This window comes from Macaca mulatta, chromosome 7 (assembly GCF_049350105.2).
Source record: "Macaca mulatta isolate MMU2019108-1 chromosome 7, T2T-MMU8v2.0, whole genome shotgun sequence".
NCBI lineage: Eukaryota > Metazoa > Chordata > Mammalia > Primates > Cercopithecidae > Macaca > Macaca mulatta.
This window is the reverse complement of record NC_133412.1, coordinates 179,019,669-179,037,563: the sequence shown is the minus strand read 5'-3', so window position 1 is coordinate 179,037,563 and position 17,895 is coordinate 179,019,669. Positions and strand designations below refer to the sequence as shown.

The 17,895-nt window shown below is 60.6% G+C and overlaps 1 gene segment (V, D, J or C); it reads left to right on the top strand.

The window, feature by feature from the left end:
• The first annotated feature begins 2,303 nt into the window (after positions 1-2,303).
• Positions 2,304-8,153, top strand: LOC720839 (Ig alpha-1 chain C region-like). The segment is given in 4 exon segments: positions 2,304-2,343; positions 6,690-6,958; positions 7,173-7,499; positions 7,710-8,153. Coding segments are annotated over 4 exon segments (1,031 nt in total).
• The last annotated feature ends 9,742 nt before the right edge of the window (positions 8,154-17,895 follow it).

Here is a 17,895-nt window from a genome sequence, read left to right as displayed (position 1 = left end):
CCTCCACTGGGACCTCAGAGCAGCTGGGCACAGGGGAGAAGGTGAGGAGCGACGGCTCCCTATGGGGTAGAAAACTCCAAAGTGGGCAGTGCTGAGGCCGACTGGGTCCAAACAACACCAGAGGAGGGGGCGTCGCAGGACATGGCCAAGGCCACAGCCGCTGCCCAGCTCTCCCCACACACTCCCTCATTCACACACACACACACAGGCACACACTCACACATGCAAAAACACACACAGGTTCACACACACAGACTCAACCTCTCCTACACATTTGCACTCACACACCAATCATGCACTCACAAACACACACTGACATGCTCAGGCGTGCTCACACCCACACTCACACAGTCTCAGGAAGCCAGGCCCTCAGTCTACCCCATCACCAGCCCAGGGTCTCGCACACCCATGTCTCCTACAGCAGACCGGCCCTCCGCAGCCAAGGTCCCTTGGACCGGGAGCCCCTTCGGCGGGCAGGGCTCAGTGACTCCTTTCTCTGCCCTCACTCTAGATCACGAGACCCCCATGGCCCCACAGCAAGGGCAACAAGGAGCCAGCTCGCTGCCCCACTGTGTGGCAGATATCCTCACACAGAAAACTCCCCCTCAAAGGCCTGAGAGGAAGGCGAGATGAGCACCCACGTAGAGGAGACAGACGGGGCCCGTGGGGAGGGCAGAGGCCTGGATTCACACCCAGGCTCAGAACAGCGCCCCTGCCTTCCACATGGCCTGGCCTCCTGGAGGCAAGAGGATGCCGTCTCCGGGTTCCTCCATCCCCATCTTTATTCCCCTATTAACCCACCAGTGGGTACAACCATGGCCCCCAAAAGACAGAGCCACATCCTAGCCCCTGGGGCCATTGAGTGTGGCATTATTTGTCAAAAGGGCCTTTGCAGATCCCATCAAGGTAAGGATTTCGAGATGAGGGCACCCTGGATTATCAAGGAGGCTAGGTTCAAGGACAAGTGTCCTAGCTGGAGACAGACGAGGAGACACAGGGATGGGGAGAGGCAGAGGCAGACAGGGGTGGTGCTATGGACTGAGCGTCTGTATCTGCCCAAAACTCATGTGTGACAGCCCTAATCCCACAGTGAGAGCATGCAGAGCTGGGGCCTTGGGGAGGTGGTTAGAGCCTGATGGGGGAACCCTCAAAAATGTGATTCGTTCCCTAATCTCACTAGAGACCCTAAAGAAAAGGGACCGCAGAGAGCAGCCCTGCCCTCTTTCCGCCACCCGAGGACACAGCGAAAAGACGGGGGTCTGTGAACCAGGAAGCGGCCCTTACTGGAACTTGACCCTGCTGCCATCCTGACGTTGAACTTCCAGCTTCGAGAACTGTGAGAAATGAATGTTGCCGATGAACCCACCAGTCTATGGTATTTTTGTTATTGCAGCCAGAAATGACTAAGACTCAGCAGCCACGTCCCGCTGGTGAGGGCTGGGGCATCCCAAGGTTCATAAAAGCTCCAGAGCTTCCTTGAACCACCAGGATGTGTCTTCCCAGGACCCTGGGGCAGCCCCAGGCTACCTCCCTCCTCCTCTGCCCCCCACCTGCCCTGATCCGGCCTCACTGACACTCCCTGGATTTCACCCGATAGCCTCCGCCAGGGCGGCCCGGCCCCATGGCCAGGGCATCTTCCATTCATGCCCACACTTTCCAGGACTCTGCGGCAGCAGCTCCTCTGTGAAGCGCCCCTGGCCTCCCGTTGCCAGTGCCACCCGAGCCCCCAGAAAGAGCTGGCCTCCCCTGACTCCAGGACCAGCGTCACTGGCGGGATCTCTCCAACGCCACGGCCAGCTCCCCAGTGATCCACAGCAGGAGTGCCACCTGGGCAGCGCTGGACAGGGTAGAGCAGGCACCTTGGCCAACCTGACCTGCAGGGCTGCAGCTAGGAGACGGGGTGCCCCCCATGTCCCCACCCTGGGCTGCAGTCTGGGACCCCCCGTGGCCCATGGGGCAGGCTGAGGGAGGCCAGGCCGGAGTGGCTCCAACCCAGCAGCACAAGACTCACTCTCCCCAGCCGGATGCCCACCCTGGCGGCCCAAGGCCCCTCACTGGGGGTCCACTCACAGGTGCCCTTCCCCTGCGGGCGGTGGGGGATCCTCTCTGGCCCTGTGTCTCCCCTTGCCATCTCTGTCTCAGGGTCTCTGAGCCTCCAACCGTGTCTGTTCCTGTTTCCCTGAATTGTGGCCCCCACCCCGCCCTGTGGAGCCATGTGGAGCCGTGAAGCTCCATGGCCGGTGGGGTCACAGAGCCCTGGCCATACACACCTGGCCCCACCACAGCCAGACCACAGACCAGACATGACGTGGAGCCGCACGGCCGTGTCTGCTGGGGCAGGAAGTGGGCGAGTGACCCCATCTGTAGGCCAGACATACAGGCATGCAGGCCCTCCCCTCCAGCCCCTCAGCATCCAGCCACATCTGTGGACACAGGCAGAGCGGCGGAGCAGGGGTCTGCTAAGGACAGACGGCCATCAGGGCAGGGCCTGGGCCGGGCCTGGGCACCCTCCCCACAGCAGCCCCTCTTCGCCACACGCCTGTGAGGGTGCACCTGCCATGACGGCCTGCACACCGGAGGCCACCCACTCAGCCCGGTGGGTCCTCCAACAGCCTGACCAGGTAGGTCTTGGAGGTCTCCAGGCCTGCATCTCCTCCTCCGCACATTGAAGAGTCCAGCCAGGCTGGTCCTGGCCCCTTCTGGAAGCAAAAGGTGGATAACAGGCACCAAGATAAGAGGGAAGGACAAAAGAGGCCACCACAGAGACTCTGGAACCACAGGACAGGACTTCCTAACCGGGCAGGAAGGATCTGGGCACTGGGGCTAAGCCAGGCTGGCCAGGCCTAAACTGGGATGACCCAGCCCTTCCTGGGATACAAGGTGAACAGCTTTCATGGCTGAGCTGAGGCCTAGGCTGAGCCGAGCCAGAGGGCAGAGGAGAAGATGACCTGGAGCCAGTTGATACACGTCCATGTGGGCTGCCCTGGGCTGCCCTGGGCTGAGCTAGGCTGAGTTGGATGGGGCTGAGCTGAACTGGGCTGAGCTGGGCTAGGCTGAGCTGAGCTGAGGCTGGGCTGAGCTAAGCTGGGCTGAGGCTGAGCTGAGCTGAGCTGAGGCTGGGCTGAGCTGGACTGGGCTGAGGCTGGGCTGGGGCTGAGCTGGACTGGGCCGGGCTGAGCTGGGCTGGGCTGGGCTGGGCTGGGCTGGGCTGGGCTGGGCTGAGCTAAGCTGGGCTGAGGCTGAGCTGGGCTGAGGCTGAGCTGGGCTGAGCTGGACTGGACCAGGCTGGGTTGGGCTGGGCTGGACTGGGCTGGACTGGGCTGGGCTGGGCTGAGCTGAGCTGGGCTGAGTCAGGCTGAGCTGAGCTGGACTGGGCTGGGCTGGGCTGGGCTGGGCTGAGCTAGGCTGACCTGGGCTGTGCTAAGCTAGGCTGGGCTGAGCTGATCTGGCCTGAGCTAGGCTGGGCTGGGCTGGGCTGGGCTGGGCTGGGCTGAGCTGGGTAAGCTTAAGTGGACTAAGCTGGGCTGAGCTGGGCTGAGTTGAGCTGAGCTGAGCTGAGTTGAGCTGGGCTGGGCTGAGCTAGGCTGGGCTGAGCTGGGCTGGGCTGAGCTGAGCTGGACTGGGATGGGCTGAGCTGGGCTGAGTTGAGCTGAGCTGAGTTGAGCTGGGCTGGGCTGAGCCAGGCTGAACTGGACCAGGCTGGGCTGAGTTAGGCTGGGCTGGGCTGAGCTGAGCTGGGTTAAGCTGGGCTGGGCTGAGCTGGGCTGGGCTGAGCTGAGCTGGGCTGAGCTGAGCTGGACTGGGATGGGCTGGGCTGAGCCAGGCTGGGGTGAGCTAGGCTGGGCTGAGCTAGGCTGGGCTGGGCTGAGCCAGGCTGGGGTGAGCTAGGCTGGGCTAAGCTAGGCTGGGCTAGGCTGAGCTGAGCTGGGTTGAGCTGGGCTGGGCTGAGCTGAGCTGGACTGGGATGGGCTGAGCTGAGCTGAGCTGAACCAGGCTGGGGTGAGCTACGCTGGGCTGGACTGGGCTAGGCTGAGCTGGGCTGGGCTGGGCTGAGCTGAGCTGGGCTGGGCTGGGCTGGGCTGGGCTGGGCTGAGCTGGGATGGGCTGGGCTGGGCTGAGCTGGGCTGGGCTGAGCTAGGCTAAGCTGAGCTACACTGGGCCGAACTGGGCTGGACTGAGCTGGGTTGGGTTGGGTTGATCTGGGTTGAGCTGGGTTCAGTTCAGCTAGGCTAAGCTGGGCTGGGCTGAGCTTGGGCTGGGTTGGGCTGAGCTGAGCTGGGCTGAGCTGGGCTGGGCTGCGCTGGGGTAGGCTGAGTTGGGCTGGGCTGGGCTTGGCTGGGCTGAGCTGAGCTGAGCTGAGTTGAGCTGGACCCGGCGGGGCTGGGCTGGGCTGGGCTGGACTGGGCTGGACTAGGCTGGACTGAGCTAGGCTGGGCTGGGCTGGGCTAGGCTGAGCTGAGCTAGACTGACCTGGACTGTGCTGAGCTGGGCTGGGCTGGGTTGAGTTGACCCAGGCTGAGCTGAACTGGGTTGGGTTGACCTGGGCTGAGCTGGGTTCAGCTGGGCTAGGCTAAGCTGGGCTGGGCTGGACTGAGCTGGGTTGGGCTGAGCTGAACTGGGCTGGATTGGACTGAACTGGGCTGAGCTGAACTGGGCTGGATTGGACTGAACTGGGCTGAGCTGGGCTGGGCTGAGCTAGACTTAGCAGAGCTGGGTTGGTTTGGGTTGACCTGGGTTGAGCTGGGTTCAGCTGGGCTAGGCTAAGCTGGGCTGGGCTGAGCTGGGCTGGGCTGAGCTGGGCTGGGCTGGGCTGGGCTGGGTGAGCTTAGGTGGACTGAGCTGGACTGGGCTGACCTGAGCTGAGCTAGGCTAAGCTGAGCTACACTGGGCTGAGCTGGGCTGGGCTGAGCTAGACTGAGCTGAGCTGGGTTGGGTTGACCTTGGCTGAGCCAGGTTCAGCTGGGCTAGGCTAAGCTGGGCTGGGCTGGGCTAAGCTTGGGCTGGGTTGAGCTGGACCCGGTGGGGCTGGGCTGGGCTGAGCTGGGCTGGGCTGGGCTGGGCTGGGCTGGGCTGAGCTGAGCTGAGCTGGGCTGGGCTGAGTCGGTCTGAGCTGAGCTAAGCTGGACTGGGCCGGGCTGGGCTAAGCTAGACTGACCTGGACTGTGCTGAGCTGGGTTGGGCTGAGCTAGACTGGGCTGAGCTGGGCTGGGCTGGGCTGGGCTGGATTGGGCTGGATTGGGCTGGATTGGGCTGGGCTGGGCTGGGCTGGGCTGAGCTGGACTGAGCTGGACTGGGCTGAGCTGGGGGAGCTTAGGTGGACTGAGCTAAGCTGGGCTGGGCTGAGCTGAGCTGAGCTAGGCTGGTTTCAGCTGGGCTGGGCTGGGTTGGGCTGGGCTGAGCTGAGCTGGGCTGGGCTGGGCTGGGCTGGGCTGGGCTGGGCTGGGCTGGGTGAGCTTAGGTGGACTGGGCTGGGCTGGGCTGGACTGGGCTGAGCTGGCTGAGCTTAGGTGGACTGAGCTGGGCTGGGCTGAGCTGGGTTGGGTTGACCTGGAACCAGGCTGGGGTGAGCTAGACTGGGCTGGACTGAGCTGGGCTGAGCTGAGCTGGGTTGAGCTGAGCTGGGTTTGGCTGAGCTCAGCTGAGCTGGGTTGGGCTGGACTGGGTTAGACTGGGCTGGGCTGGGCTGAGCTGAGCTGAGCTGAGCTGTACTGAGCTAGGCTGTACTGAGCTAGGCTGTCCTGGGCTAGGCTGACCTGGGTTGAGCTGGGCTGACCTGGGTTGAGCTGGGCTGAGCTGAGCTAGGCTGACTTGGGCTGGACTGGACTGGACTGAGCTGGACTAGCCTGGGCTGGGCTGGATGGGCTGAGGTGGCTGCTAATGTGGGAAGGAGGCTGTGGGTTGAGTGTGACTCCACCTGCAGAGCCCTGAGCCCAGCTGTGTTCTTAGGGTTCTGAGGGCCATGCAGCTCTGTTGCACCATGATTCTGTCTTTCCTCTTGCCCATTGCCTGAAGGAAATTTGGAATGGGCTCGGCCCAGAGCTCCCTGGTGTAGCAGGCCCTGCCCTGGAGGGCCTGGCGGGGACATGGCTTAGCCTGTTGGCCTCTGGTCCTGAGACCTCATAGGCCACAGGGGTCCACTGTGGCTTGTTTGGGCCTGGGGTGGGGCTCGTGGAGTGGTGGGTGTTGGACTGAGACCCTGACTGGGGACAGGGAGGTGGGGTCACAGCCAAGCCGTCCCACCCCTACCCCAAGCACACAGCACTCAGAGCCCAGGCTACCTCCTCAGAGCCCCCGCCAAGATCCTCTCTAGCTTCAGGGGAGAGAGCAAGATATGTCCCCCACCCAGAGCAGGAGCTGCAGTCAGGGAGCTCAGGGGACTCGGCCACTCCATAGCAGAGCCCTGTTTAATACAACTTGTGTCTGGGATGGCCTGGGTCAGAGGCCCTATCTGAGGAGCATGTTCAGAAACCGTGTCGCTGGGATCAGACAGCCAGGTCCAAATGCAGGCCTGTGGTGCAGGAGCTGTGTGACCTTGGGGCCGTCACCAGGCCTCTCTGTGCTGGGTTCCTCCAGTGTAGAGGAGAGGCAGGCGCAGCCTGTTCTCCTGGGGACATGGCATGAGGGCCGCGTCCTCACAGCGCATTCTGTGTTCCAGCATCCCCGACCAGACCCAAGGTCTTCCCGCTGAGCCTCGAGGGCACCCAGTCAGATAACGTGGTCGTCGCCTGCCTGGTCCAGGGCTTCTTCCCCCAGGAGCCACTCAACGTGACCTGGAGCAAAAGCGGAGCGGGCGTGACCGTCATAAACTTCCCGCCCAGGCAGGACGCCTCCGGGGGCCTGTACACCACGAGCAGCCAGCTGACCCTGCCAGCTGCACAGTGCCCAGCCAGCGAGTCCGTGACATGCCACGTGGAGCACTATACAAATCCCAGACAGGATGTGGCTGTGCCCTGCAGAGGTCAGAGGGCAGGCTGGGGAGTGGGGCGGGGCCATCCCAGCCTGCCCTGACACTGCGCCTGGACCTGTGTTCCCCACAGGGAGCCGCCCCTTCACTCACACCAGAGTGGACTGTGGGCCGAGCCCCAGGAGGTGGTGGTAGACAGGCCAGGAGGGGCAAGGCGGGGGCACGGGGAAGGGCGTGCTGACCAGCTCAGGCCATCTCTCCACTGCAGTTCCCCCACCCAACTGTCGCTTATGTGACAAACCCCGACTGTCGCTGCGCCGGCCGGCCCTCGAGGACCTGCTCCTAGGTTCCGAGGCGAACCTCACGTGCACACTGACCGGCCTGAGAGATCCCTCGGGTGCCACCTTCGCCTGGACGCCCTCAAGTGGGAAGAATGCTGTCCAACAGTCACCTGAGCATGACCCCTGTGGCTGCTACAGTGTGTCCAGTGTCCTGCCCGGCTGTGCCGAGCCATGGAACAATAGGGTGACCTTCAACTGCACTGCTAATCACCCTGAGTTGAAGACCCCACTAACTGCCACCATCTCAAAATCCGGTGGGTCCAGACCCTGCTCGGGGCTCTGGTTTGCAAAGCATATTCCCAGCCTGCCTCCTCCCTCCCGGTCCTGGGCTTGGGTGCTCATGCCAAGTGCAGAGGGAAACTGAGGCAGGCTGAGGGGGCCAGGACACAGCCCGGGGTGCCCACCAGAGCGGTAGAGGCTCTCTCATCCCCTGCCCAGCCCCTGACCTGGCTCTCTACCTCCAGGAAACACGTTCCGGCCCGAGGTCCACCTGCTGCCGCCGCCGTCGGAGGAGCTGGCCCTGAACGAGCTGGTGACGCTGACGTGCCTGGCACGCGGCTTCAGCCCCGAGGACGTGCTGGTTCGCTGGCTGAAGGGAACAGAGCAGCTGCCCCGTGACAAGTACCTGACTTGGGAATCCCGGAAGGAGCCCAGCCAGGGCACCACCACCTTCGCCGTGACCAGCATACTGCGCGTGGCAGCCGAGGACTGGAAGAAGGGGGACACCTTCTCCTGCATGGTGGGCCACGAGGCCCTGCCGCTGGCCTTCACACAGAAGACCATCGACCGCCTGGCGGGTAAACCCACCCACGTCAATGTGTCTGTGGTCATGGCGGAAGTGGACGGCACCTGCTACTGAGCCGCCCGCCTGTCCCCACCCCTGAATAAACTCCATGCTCCCCCAAGCAGCCCCACGCTTCCATCCGGCGCCTCTATCCATCCTCAGGGTCTCAGCACGTGGGAAAGGGCCGGGGCACGGAGAGGGAAGAACACCCCTGCCCTGAGCCTCGGGGGGCCCTGGCACTCCCGTGAGCCTTTCCACCCTGGTGTGAGTGTGAGTTGTGAGTGTCAGAGTGTGTGGTGCAGGAGGCCTCGCTGGTGTGAAATCTTAGGTCTGCCGAGGCAGGCACCGCCCAGGGTGGGTTCTGAGAGACGCACATGCCCCGGAGAGTTCTGAGTGGGCAGCGGCATGGCCGTTTGTCCCTGAGAGAGCCGCCTCTGGCTGCAGCTGGGAGGGAATAGAGAGTGTGAGAAGAGCAGGCTGGCCGAGAAAGAGGCAGGTAGCGGGAGGAGCAGCGAGGGAGTGAGGGGCTGGACTCCAGGGCCCCCCTGGGAGGACAAGCTCCAGGAGGGCCCCACCACCCTAGTAGGTGGGCCTCAGGATGTCCCCACTGACGCATCCAGAAAGGGGCACCTCCCCTTAACCACACTGCTCTGTACGGGGCACACGGACACACGTGCACACTCACAGCCACATATACGCCTGAGCCCTGCAGGAGCAGAACGTTCACAGCCCAGACCCAGCTCCAGAAAAGCCAGGGGAGTCCCCTCCCAAGCCCCCAGCGGGCATTCCCAGGCTCAGCCTGCTGCCCCAGGCCCCTCTGGCCTCCCTGTGTTTCCATTGTGCACAGCTCAGGGACCAACTCCACAGACCCCCTCCCAGGCAGCCCCTGCTCCCTGCCTGGCCAAGTCTCCCATCCCTTCCTAAGCCCAACTAGGACCCTAAGCATAGACAGGGAGGGGCCGCGTGGGGTAGCATCAGAAGCAGGCCAGTGAAACAGGGCCTGCCCAGGGCCCCTCTGCCTGTCTCTGGCTTCTGCTTGGGGCTCCCAGGAGTGGAAGAACTGTGCCACAACCACTGTGGGGACACCTGGCACCAGGACTCCCACAAGGGGGCAGTGGGGCCCCTGCTCTTGCCTTAGACATCTTCCGGGCCTCCCCAGGGGCCCCCGCCTTCTGGCTGCCTCCCTCTGTTCTCAGGGCCAAGGTGAGGTGGAGGTTACTGTCACCCTTGAGGGTCCAGTCACCAGAGGGTGAGAGCAACAGGTCACCCAAGGAAGCCCTGCCACAGAGAAGCCTTCCAGCCCATGGGACCCAGGACCTGGCCCAGAGGAGGGGCTTTTAAAGAGACAGGGAAAGAGGGAGAATCAATAGATGAGGGGCTGAACCAGCAGACAGAGATCAGGCAGACACATAGGTAGATCCTAGGACATATAATGAATGGATGGGCGGATGGATTGGTAGATGGAGGATGGATGGGTGGTAACATGGATGGGTGGGTAAATGGCTGATGGAGGGTGGACGGATGGATATATGATGGATGGATGGATGAAGGATAGGTGGACGGGTGGATGGAGAATGGATGAGTGGATGAATGAAGGATGGGAGATGAATGGATGGATGGATGGATGATGGATGGGTGGGCAGATGGAGGATGGATGGGTGGATGGAGGACGGAAGATAGATGGAGGGGTGAATGGAGGATGGGTGGATGGATGGAGGATTGAGGATAGATGGGTGGGTGGGTAGATCTATGGAGGATAGGTGGATGGAAGATAAATGGATGGAGAATTGCTTTATGGATGGATGAGTGAATGGATGGAAAATAGCTTTATAGATGGATGAGTGGATGGATGGATGGATAGATGGAAGAAGGATGAATGGATGGAAAATAGCTTTATAGATACATGGGTGGATATTTAAATGATAGCCTTATATTAATAGATGAATGGAGGATGAATGGATGGGTGAGTGGGTAAGAGTGTTATCAATGGAGGGGTGGATATACAGATAATAGCTCTGTAGATGGATGGATGGATAGATGGACGGAAGGATAGAAAGATAGGTGAATGACTGGATGTATCAGCATGTGACAAACAGGTACAGCTGTACGAGGGAGGTCTATGCCCTGAGACCCTGAGGAAAATAAGAATGCCCGTGCTGGTAGCCCTCACCTGGCCCTCCCTTGTAACCCCTCAGCCACATTCCCTGGGAAGGCAACAGAGGCCTCTGGTCTTGCCCATTCAATCTTTGGCACACTGAATGTCAGACCCAGGTCTCCGTCTTGGATCCAGATATCCCTGAGGGTGGGTGTATCTGGTCCTCTCTGGCCCCAGGACCCAGTCACTGAATACGTGGCTGGGACTGAGATGGGGTGGGAGTGGGGGGCTGGGGGGGTGGGAGGGTACCTTGGGCTCAAACTACCCTTGGAGAAGCAGATGGTGTCCACTTTCTGCCCTGCTGAGTCTCTCCCTGAAGTGCCCTAAGAACCTCAAAGACAGAAAGTCCCAGCCCCTCACCTGGGACCCTGCCTCCTCATCCTCCCTGGGGGAGTCTCAGGCCTTAGATGGGGACCCAGACCCCACTGTCCCCAGACCCCAAGGAAGCATACCCACTATTCACATGAGTCTGGGCCTGGAAGGCTCTTGCTGTGTTACAGATTGGCAGATGCTGCCTCCCTATGTGGTGCTGGACTTGCCGCAGGAGACCCTGGAGGAGGAGACCCCTGGTGCCAACCTGTGGCCCACCACCATCACCTTCCTCACCCTCTTCCTGCTGAGCCTGTTCTATAGCACAGCACTGACCGTGACCAGCGTCCGGGGTCCATCTGGCAACAGGGAGGGCCCCCAGTACTGAGCGAGAGCCAGCAAGGCACAGGTAGGAGCCCAGGAGAGGGATGAGCCCACAGTGGACGGGGTGGGCTGCAGTGCTTGGCTGTGAGGAGAGCACCACCTGCTCCCACTGTGGGGGCACGTGCTCTCCTGGGGGGCCCTTCACAGACACTGAGGACACAGGCAGGCCCAGGGTCAGGGCTGAGCTTCCCTCCAGTACAGTAACCAGGATTCCGTCCAGGCTCCCATGAGCCAGGCCAGGGCTAGGACAGAGGGCATTGGCAAGGGTGCTGCTCCTTCAGGCTGTGACCCCTCTGTCTTTGCAGGGAGGAAGTATGGAGGAACCTCTTGGAGAAGCCAGCTATGCTTGCCAGAACTCAGCCCTTTCAGAAATCACCTACCCGCCCTTACTCACATCCCTTCCAGGTGCAATAAAGTGGTCCCAAGGAAAATGTTCACGGACTCTGAATGAGGAGATGGGGGTCAGGGAAAGGGTGGTGGCTTTAGACCGGAGGACGCCTGCTTCAAAGTCCCCCTGGGTGTCATGGTGGTCATGGTGGGCATGGACAGAGGGTACCCCTAGTCCCAAAACCAAGAAACAACGTGATCTTGAATGAGGCTGAGGCCCAAGGATGAATGCTGGATTCACCAGAGACCATGGCAAAGAAGCCTGCTCCCAAGAACTATGTGGGATCCCTGTTCCCCATAACCTAGATAGCCCTAGTCCTCCTCACTAAGTCCTCATCCTGATCACAAGGCCCTGGTCCTGACCAGTGGGCCCTTTTACCGATCACTGAGCTCTGGTCCTACTACTTGGGCCCTGTTCCTGATCACTCAATTCTAGCCTTGATCACTGAGCCTTAGTCCTGATCACTGAGTCCTACTCCTGTTTTTGACCCTGGACCTGATCACTCAGCCCTGGTCCTGGTCACTCAGCCCTGGTCACTCAGCCCTGGTCCAGATCACACAGCCCTGGTCCTGGTCACTCAGCCCTGGTCCTCATCACTCAGCCCTGTTCCTGGTGACTCAGCCCTAGTCCTGATCACTCAGCCCTGGTCCTGGTCACTCAGCCCTGGTCCAGATCACACAGCACTGGTCCTGATCACTCAGTCCTGGTCCAGATCACACAGCACTGGTCCTGATCACTCCATCCTGGTCCTCATCACTCAGCCCTAGACCTGATCACTCAGCCCTGGTCCTGATTATTAGACCCTGATCCTGGTCACTGGGCCCTGGTCCTGATTACTGAGCCCTGATTCTAATCACTGAAACCTGCTCCTGATCAATGAACCCTGGCCCTGATCAAAGGGCCTTGTTTCTGATCACTGGGCCCTGGTCATGCTAACTGTGCTCTGGTCCTTACCCCTGAGCCCTGGTCCTGATTACTGAGTCTTGGTCCTGATCACTCAGTCTTGGTCCTGATCCCTGAGTCCTAGACTTGATCACTCAATTCTGGTCCTGATCACTGGGCCCTGGTCATGATCACTGAGCCCTGGTCTGGATCACTAGGCTCTGGTCCTAATAACTCAGTCCTGGCTGGATTGCTGAGTCTTGATCCTGATCTCTGGGCAATGTTCTGGATCAATGAGCCCTGGCCCTGATCACTGGGCCCTGGTCCTGCTAACTATGCTCTGGTCCTCACCACTGAGCCCTTGTCCCAGTCAACACTCAATAACTGAGCTCTGGTCCTAGTCAATAGTCAATCACTGAGCCCTGGTCCTGATCACTGGGTCCTGGTCCTGATCATTGAGCTCTGGCCCTCATCACTGAGCCCTGGTCCTAATCACTGGGCCCTGGACCAGATCACTGGGCCCTGGTCCTGGTCACTCAGTCCTGGTCTTATCACTGAGCCCTAGTTATGATCACTGAGCCCTGGTCCTGATCACTGGGTACTGGTCCTGATTTTTGAGCTCTGGCCCTGATCACTGTGCCCTGGTCCTGATCACTGGGTCCTGTTCTTATCCCTGAATCTTGGTCCTGACCACTAAGCCCTGGCCCTCATCACTGGGTCTTGTTCCTAATCACTGGGCTCTGGTTCTGACCAATGGTCCCTGGTTCTGGTCCCTGAATCCCGGTCCTGATCGATGGGCTCTGCTCTTGACTTCTGAGTCCTGGTGCTGATCATCCAGTCCTGGTCCTGATCACTGGGCCCTGATTCTAATCACTCAGTCCTACTTTTGATCACTGAACCCTGGTATTTATCACTGAGCCCTGACCCTGATTGTTGGGCCCTATTTCTGGTAACCGAGCTCTGATCCTGACCACTGACCTCTGTTTCTAATCACTGAGCCCTGGACAGATCACTGGCCCCTGGTCCTGATAACTGGCCACTGTTCCCAATCGTGGAGCCCCAGACCCGATCACTGGGCCCTGTTCCTGATCACTGAGCCCTGGTTCTGATCACTGAACCCCAGACCCGATCACTGGGTCCTGTTCCCGATCACTGAGCCCCGGACCCGATCACTGGGCCCTGTTCCTGATCACTGAGCCCCGGACCCAATCACTGAGCCCCGGACCTGATCACTGAGCCCCAGACCCAATCACTGAGCCCCAGACCCGATCACTGAGCACTGGTCCTGATCACTGAGCCCTGGTCCTGATCACTGAGCCCTGTTCCTGATCACTGGGCTCTGGTCCTGATCACTGGGCCCTGTTCCTGATCACTGAGCCCCGGGCCCAATCACTGAGTGCTGGTCCTGATCACTGAGCCCTCATCCTGATTACTGAGCCCTGGACCCAGTCACTGACCCCTGTTCCTGATCACTGAGCCCTGGACCAAATCACTGAGCCCTGGACCAGATCACTGGGCCCTGGTCCTGATCACTGAGCCCTGTTCCTGATCACTGAGCCCTGGTCCTGATCACTGAGCCCTGTTCCTGATCACTGAGCCCTGGTCCTGATCACTGAGTCCTGTTCCTGATCACTAACCCCTGTTCCTGATCACTGAACTCTGTTCCTGATCACTGAGCCCTCATCCTGATTACTGAGCCCTGGACCCAGTCACTGACCCCTGTTCCTGATCACTGAACTCTGTTCCTGATCACTGAGCCCTCATCCTGATTACTGAGCCCTGGACCCAGTCACTGACCCCTGTTCCTGATCACTGAGCCCTGGACCAAATCACTGAGCCCTGGACCAGATCACTGGGCCCTGTTCCTGATCACTGAGCCCTGTTCCTGATCACTGAGCCCTGGACCCTATCGCTGGGTCCTGGTCCTGATCACTGGGCCCTAGTCCTGATTACTGAGCCCTGGTCCTGATCACTGGGCCCTGATCCTGACCACTGAGCCCTGGACCAGATCATGAATCCCTGTCCCTGATCACTGATTCCTGATCCTTTTCTTATACATATTCATTTTGAAGTCTTACTCCTTTTCTGAGCCTGTATCAGTCTGTCTAGACACTGAGTCCTGTCTGATTTCTGAACCTTTGCCCTCATTAGTGAGTGACCTGCAGCAGTGGAGTGAGGTCTCCAGGGAAGCCGAGACCCTCTCAATGCATGCACTTGGTGGTAGATGAAGAAATGACCCCCATGACTTGCTCCATTTTTTTCTAGGCTCAGAGGGGTGTGTAGGCCCCAGGAGGACTTGGTGGGAAGAGGACCAGCCCAGGCCCCATGATCTACAGCCCCAGCCCCTAAGGGGTCCCCAGGTCTGGATTTACCACTGGGGAGGGAGTACAGTACAGGAGTGGGTACAGGAAGGTGGGGGGAGGACATGCTGTTTGTATTCTCTTGTTTTTCTCTTTCTCCTGAAGCCTCTTGTACCCCATCACCTGCAGAAATACCCAAAATAGCCCTGTGGGGCGGCTGAGTCATTGTGAACACAGCCCAGGCAGGTGTACCAGCCAGAGAACTGCTGTTCTGAGAAACATGCCCCAAAACCGAGACCTGGCCAGGTGCGCCTGGGGCCTGAGCAAGGGGCTACAGCCACAGGGAGGCCCCGCCCCAAGCCACCCAGGGTCAGCCAGGGCTTTCCAGGTCCAAGGTTGGCAGAGGTCAGCCAGGGTCAACTATGGTCTATCTGAGATCATCCAGGGTCAGACAGGATCAGCCAGGGTCAGCCAGGGTCAGCTGGGGCCAGCCAGAGCCAACTAGGGCCAGCCAGGGTCAGCCAAGGTCAGCCTGGTTTCTGCCAGGGTCAGCCAGGGTCATCTGGGGTCAGCCAGGGTCATCTGGGGTCAGCCAGGGTCAGCCAGGGTCATCTGGGGTCAGCCAGGGTCAGCCAGGGCCATCCAGGGTCATCTGGGACCAGCCAGGGCCAGCCTGGGTTCCTCCAGGGTCAGCCAGGGCTATCCGGGGTCATCTGGGACCAGCCAGGGCCAGCCTGGGTTCTGCCAGGGTCAGCCAGGGCTATCCGGGGTCATCTGGGACCAGCCAGGGCCAGCCTGGGTTCCTCCAGGGTCTGCACAGGTCATTGTCCACCTGTCCAGGCTCTCCAGGAGGCAGGCGTCCTCCATGGGCAGCCCTCATGAGGGCTGTGCCCACCACACAGCAGACCAAGGGAGGCACTGGCACTGAGCATCTGGCAGTGACCATGGTGGGCCCCACACCCTGCATGCACCTCCCTCAGCTCTCCCCAGGGCCCTTGGCCAGAGCCAGGATGCAGTGCCCAGTCCTGGGGCTTGAGCAGCTGCCCCAGCAGGCTGTGTCCAGCACAGGCACAGCCCACAGGGCCACAGCAAGACCTGCACCCCACACCAGGGAAACAGGGGTTCTGGGAAGGGGACATTGGACCAGGGACCCAGAGAGACACAGAGACATAGACAGATACAGGGATGGGGAGAGATAAGAGACACAGAGACATAGAGAGACAGGGATGGGAACAGATAAGAGACACAGACAGAGACAGGGATGGGGAGAGATAAGAGACACAGACAGAGAGAGACAGGGATGGGGAGAGACAAGAGACACAGACAGAGAGAGACAGGGATGGGGAGAGATAAGAGACACAGACAGAGAGAGAGATAGGGATGGAGAGAGATAAGAGACACAGACAGAGAGAGAGATAGGGATGGAGAGAGAGAAGAGACAGGGACAGGGAGGGACAGAGGCGAGAACAGTGAGACACAGAGACACAAGAGACAAAGAGAGAGATGAGGTGAGAGAGATAAGAAGAAACAGAGACAGGGAGAGACAGAGATGGAAGAAAAAGAGAGGAGATGGGAACAAGGAAAAGGAGACACGGACACAGAAATACAGAGAGAACACAACAGAGGCAGAGAACACAACAGAGGCAGAGAACACAACAGAGGCAGAGAACACAACAGAGGCAGAGAACACAACAGAGGCAGAGAACACAACAGAGGCAGAGAACACAGGGAGAAAGAGGCAGCAAGCTGGGCCCAGGAACTCAGGGGCAAGCCCCGTCACACACTCACACAAACGCACACCACACACTGCAGCTATTATACAACATTCACACACAAACACACACAGAAACATACCCCACACACACACCCCCATACACATTCACACCCTCACCCACGCTCACACCCACACACTAAGTCACTGTCACATTCATATCCACACTCACACCCAAACACACATGGCCCAGGAGCAAATGGGCAGAGTTCAGCTTGCAGCTGGGAGCGGCCGAGCGGGTGATGGGACAGAGTCGGGGCCTCTCTGTGGGTGGGGGGCACGGCAGCTCGGGCCCACCTGCACCTCCAAGGCTTGGCTCCTGAGGTCACTGGGCCACCACCCAGCCCTCACCCTGTTCCCTGTCTGTGCCGGATGGGGCAGGCCTCTGAGCCTCAGGGAAACCCACAGACCCACACGGGACCCCGAACATCAGGCTGGGGAGCCTAGGGTGGGTAACAACATGCCAGAGGCAGGAGCAAGAGGTCCCGGGACCCTGGGCACTGCGACCCCAGCCCTGGGCGCTGAGGCCTGGGACAGCCTCGGGTCCCAGGAGGGACTAGACAGTGGGGGATGGTCAGAGAACAGGACAGACAGCAGGGTGCAGCCCGAGGACAGGGATGGACGCTGGCAGGTCAACAGGACAGGGGCAGGGGCAGGAGCTGTGGAGTGGGTGGAGGGCCTGGAGGGCCTGGAGAACCTGCGGGTCCGTGTCTGTGGGAAGGGGGCCAGGAGCAGCCCAGAGTGCCCAGACTGGCAGAGGTGAGGCGGTGGGGGCAGTGAGGTGAGGGTGACCAAGCCAGTGAGGCCTCTGGCCAGGGAGGGGACCTTGGCTGGACTCTGACTGAACCCAGGGCTCCTGGAGAAGGGGCCCCAGGCGAGGATGAGGATGTGGGCATCTGATCCCATCAACACTGGGACTTCCAACACACACAGCCTGGGCCTCGGAGACCTTGGCCCTGACCCGCCTCCTCCTGGCACTGGGCCGGGCACCTTGCGTGGTCCCCAGTCCCCGCAGAACCTCCCTCACCCTGGTCACGTTCCAAGGCCCCTCTGAAGCACCTGCTGTGAGGGGATGTGGGTTGGGGGACAGGGACTTGGGCCTGAGCTGTTGGGTGTGGGGGGGTCGGGAACTCAGGCTGAGCGTGTGGCTGGGGACCAGACAGATGAGGACGGAGGAGGACATGCCGTGTACCCACTGCCTGCTGAGGGGCTGGACCCACGCCCAGTCTAGGCCATGTCCCCCGAGGCCTGTGAAACTTCACTGTGACCCACTAAAACATTCGGGAGCTTTGAAAGCAGCCCCCGTCCTTGTCACTACACGATGACTCTGAGCGTCACGCCGTCCCTGCTGGATCCACCCTCCAGCCCCAGCAAGGCAGGCTGGGCCCCGGGCAGCAGGTGGTGAGGGCAGTGGGCACAGCCACCCTACAGCACACACAGGGTCACGGGGACGCACCCACCACACCCTGTGCACACGCTCCTCACGGCACTGAGTTCACTGAGGGCGCTGGCCGTTTGTCTTCAGGAGTCCCACTGTGGCCCCCACCCTCACCCGTGTCCTGCTGGGGCTGCAGCTGGGTCCCGGGGCACAGGGCGGCCCTGGGCACCTTGTCATCTTGGTCCCTGTCAGGTGAGCTGCTGGCTGTCTGTGGAGCTGGCAGAGCTGTGGTTCAGCCT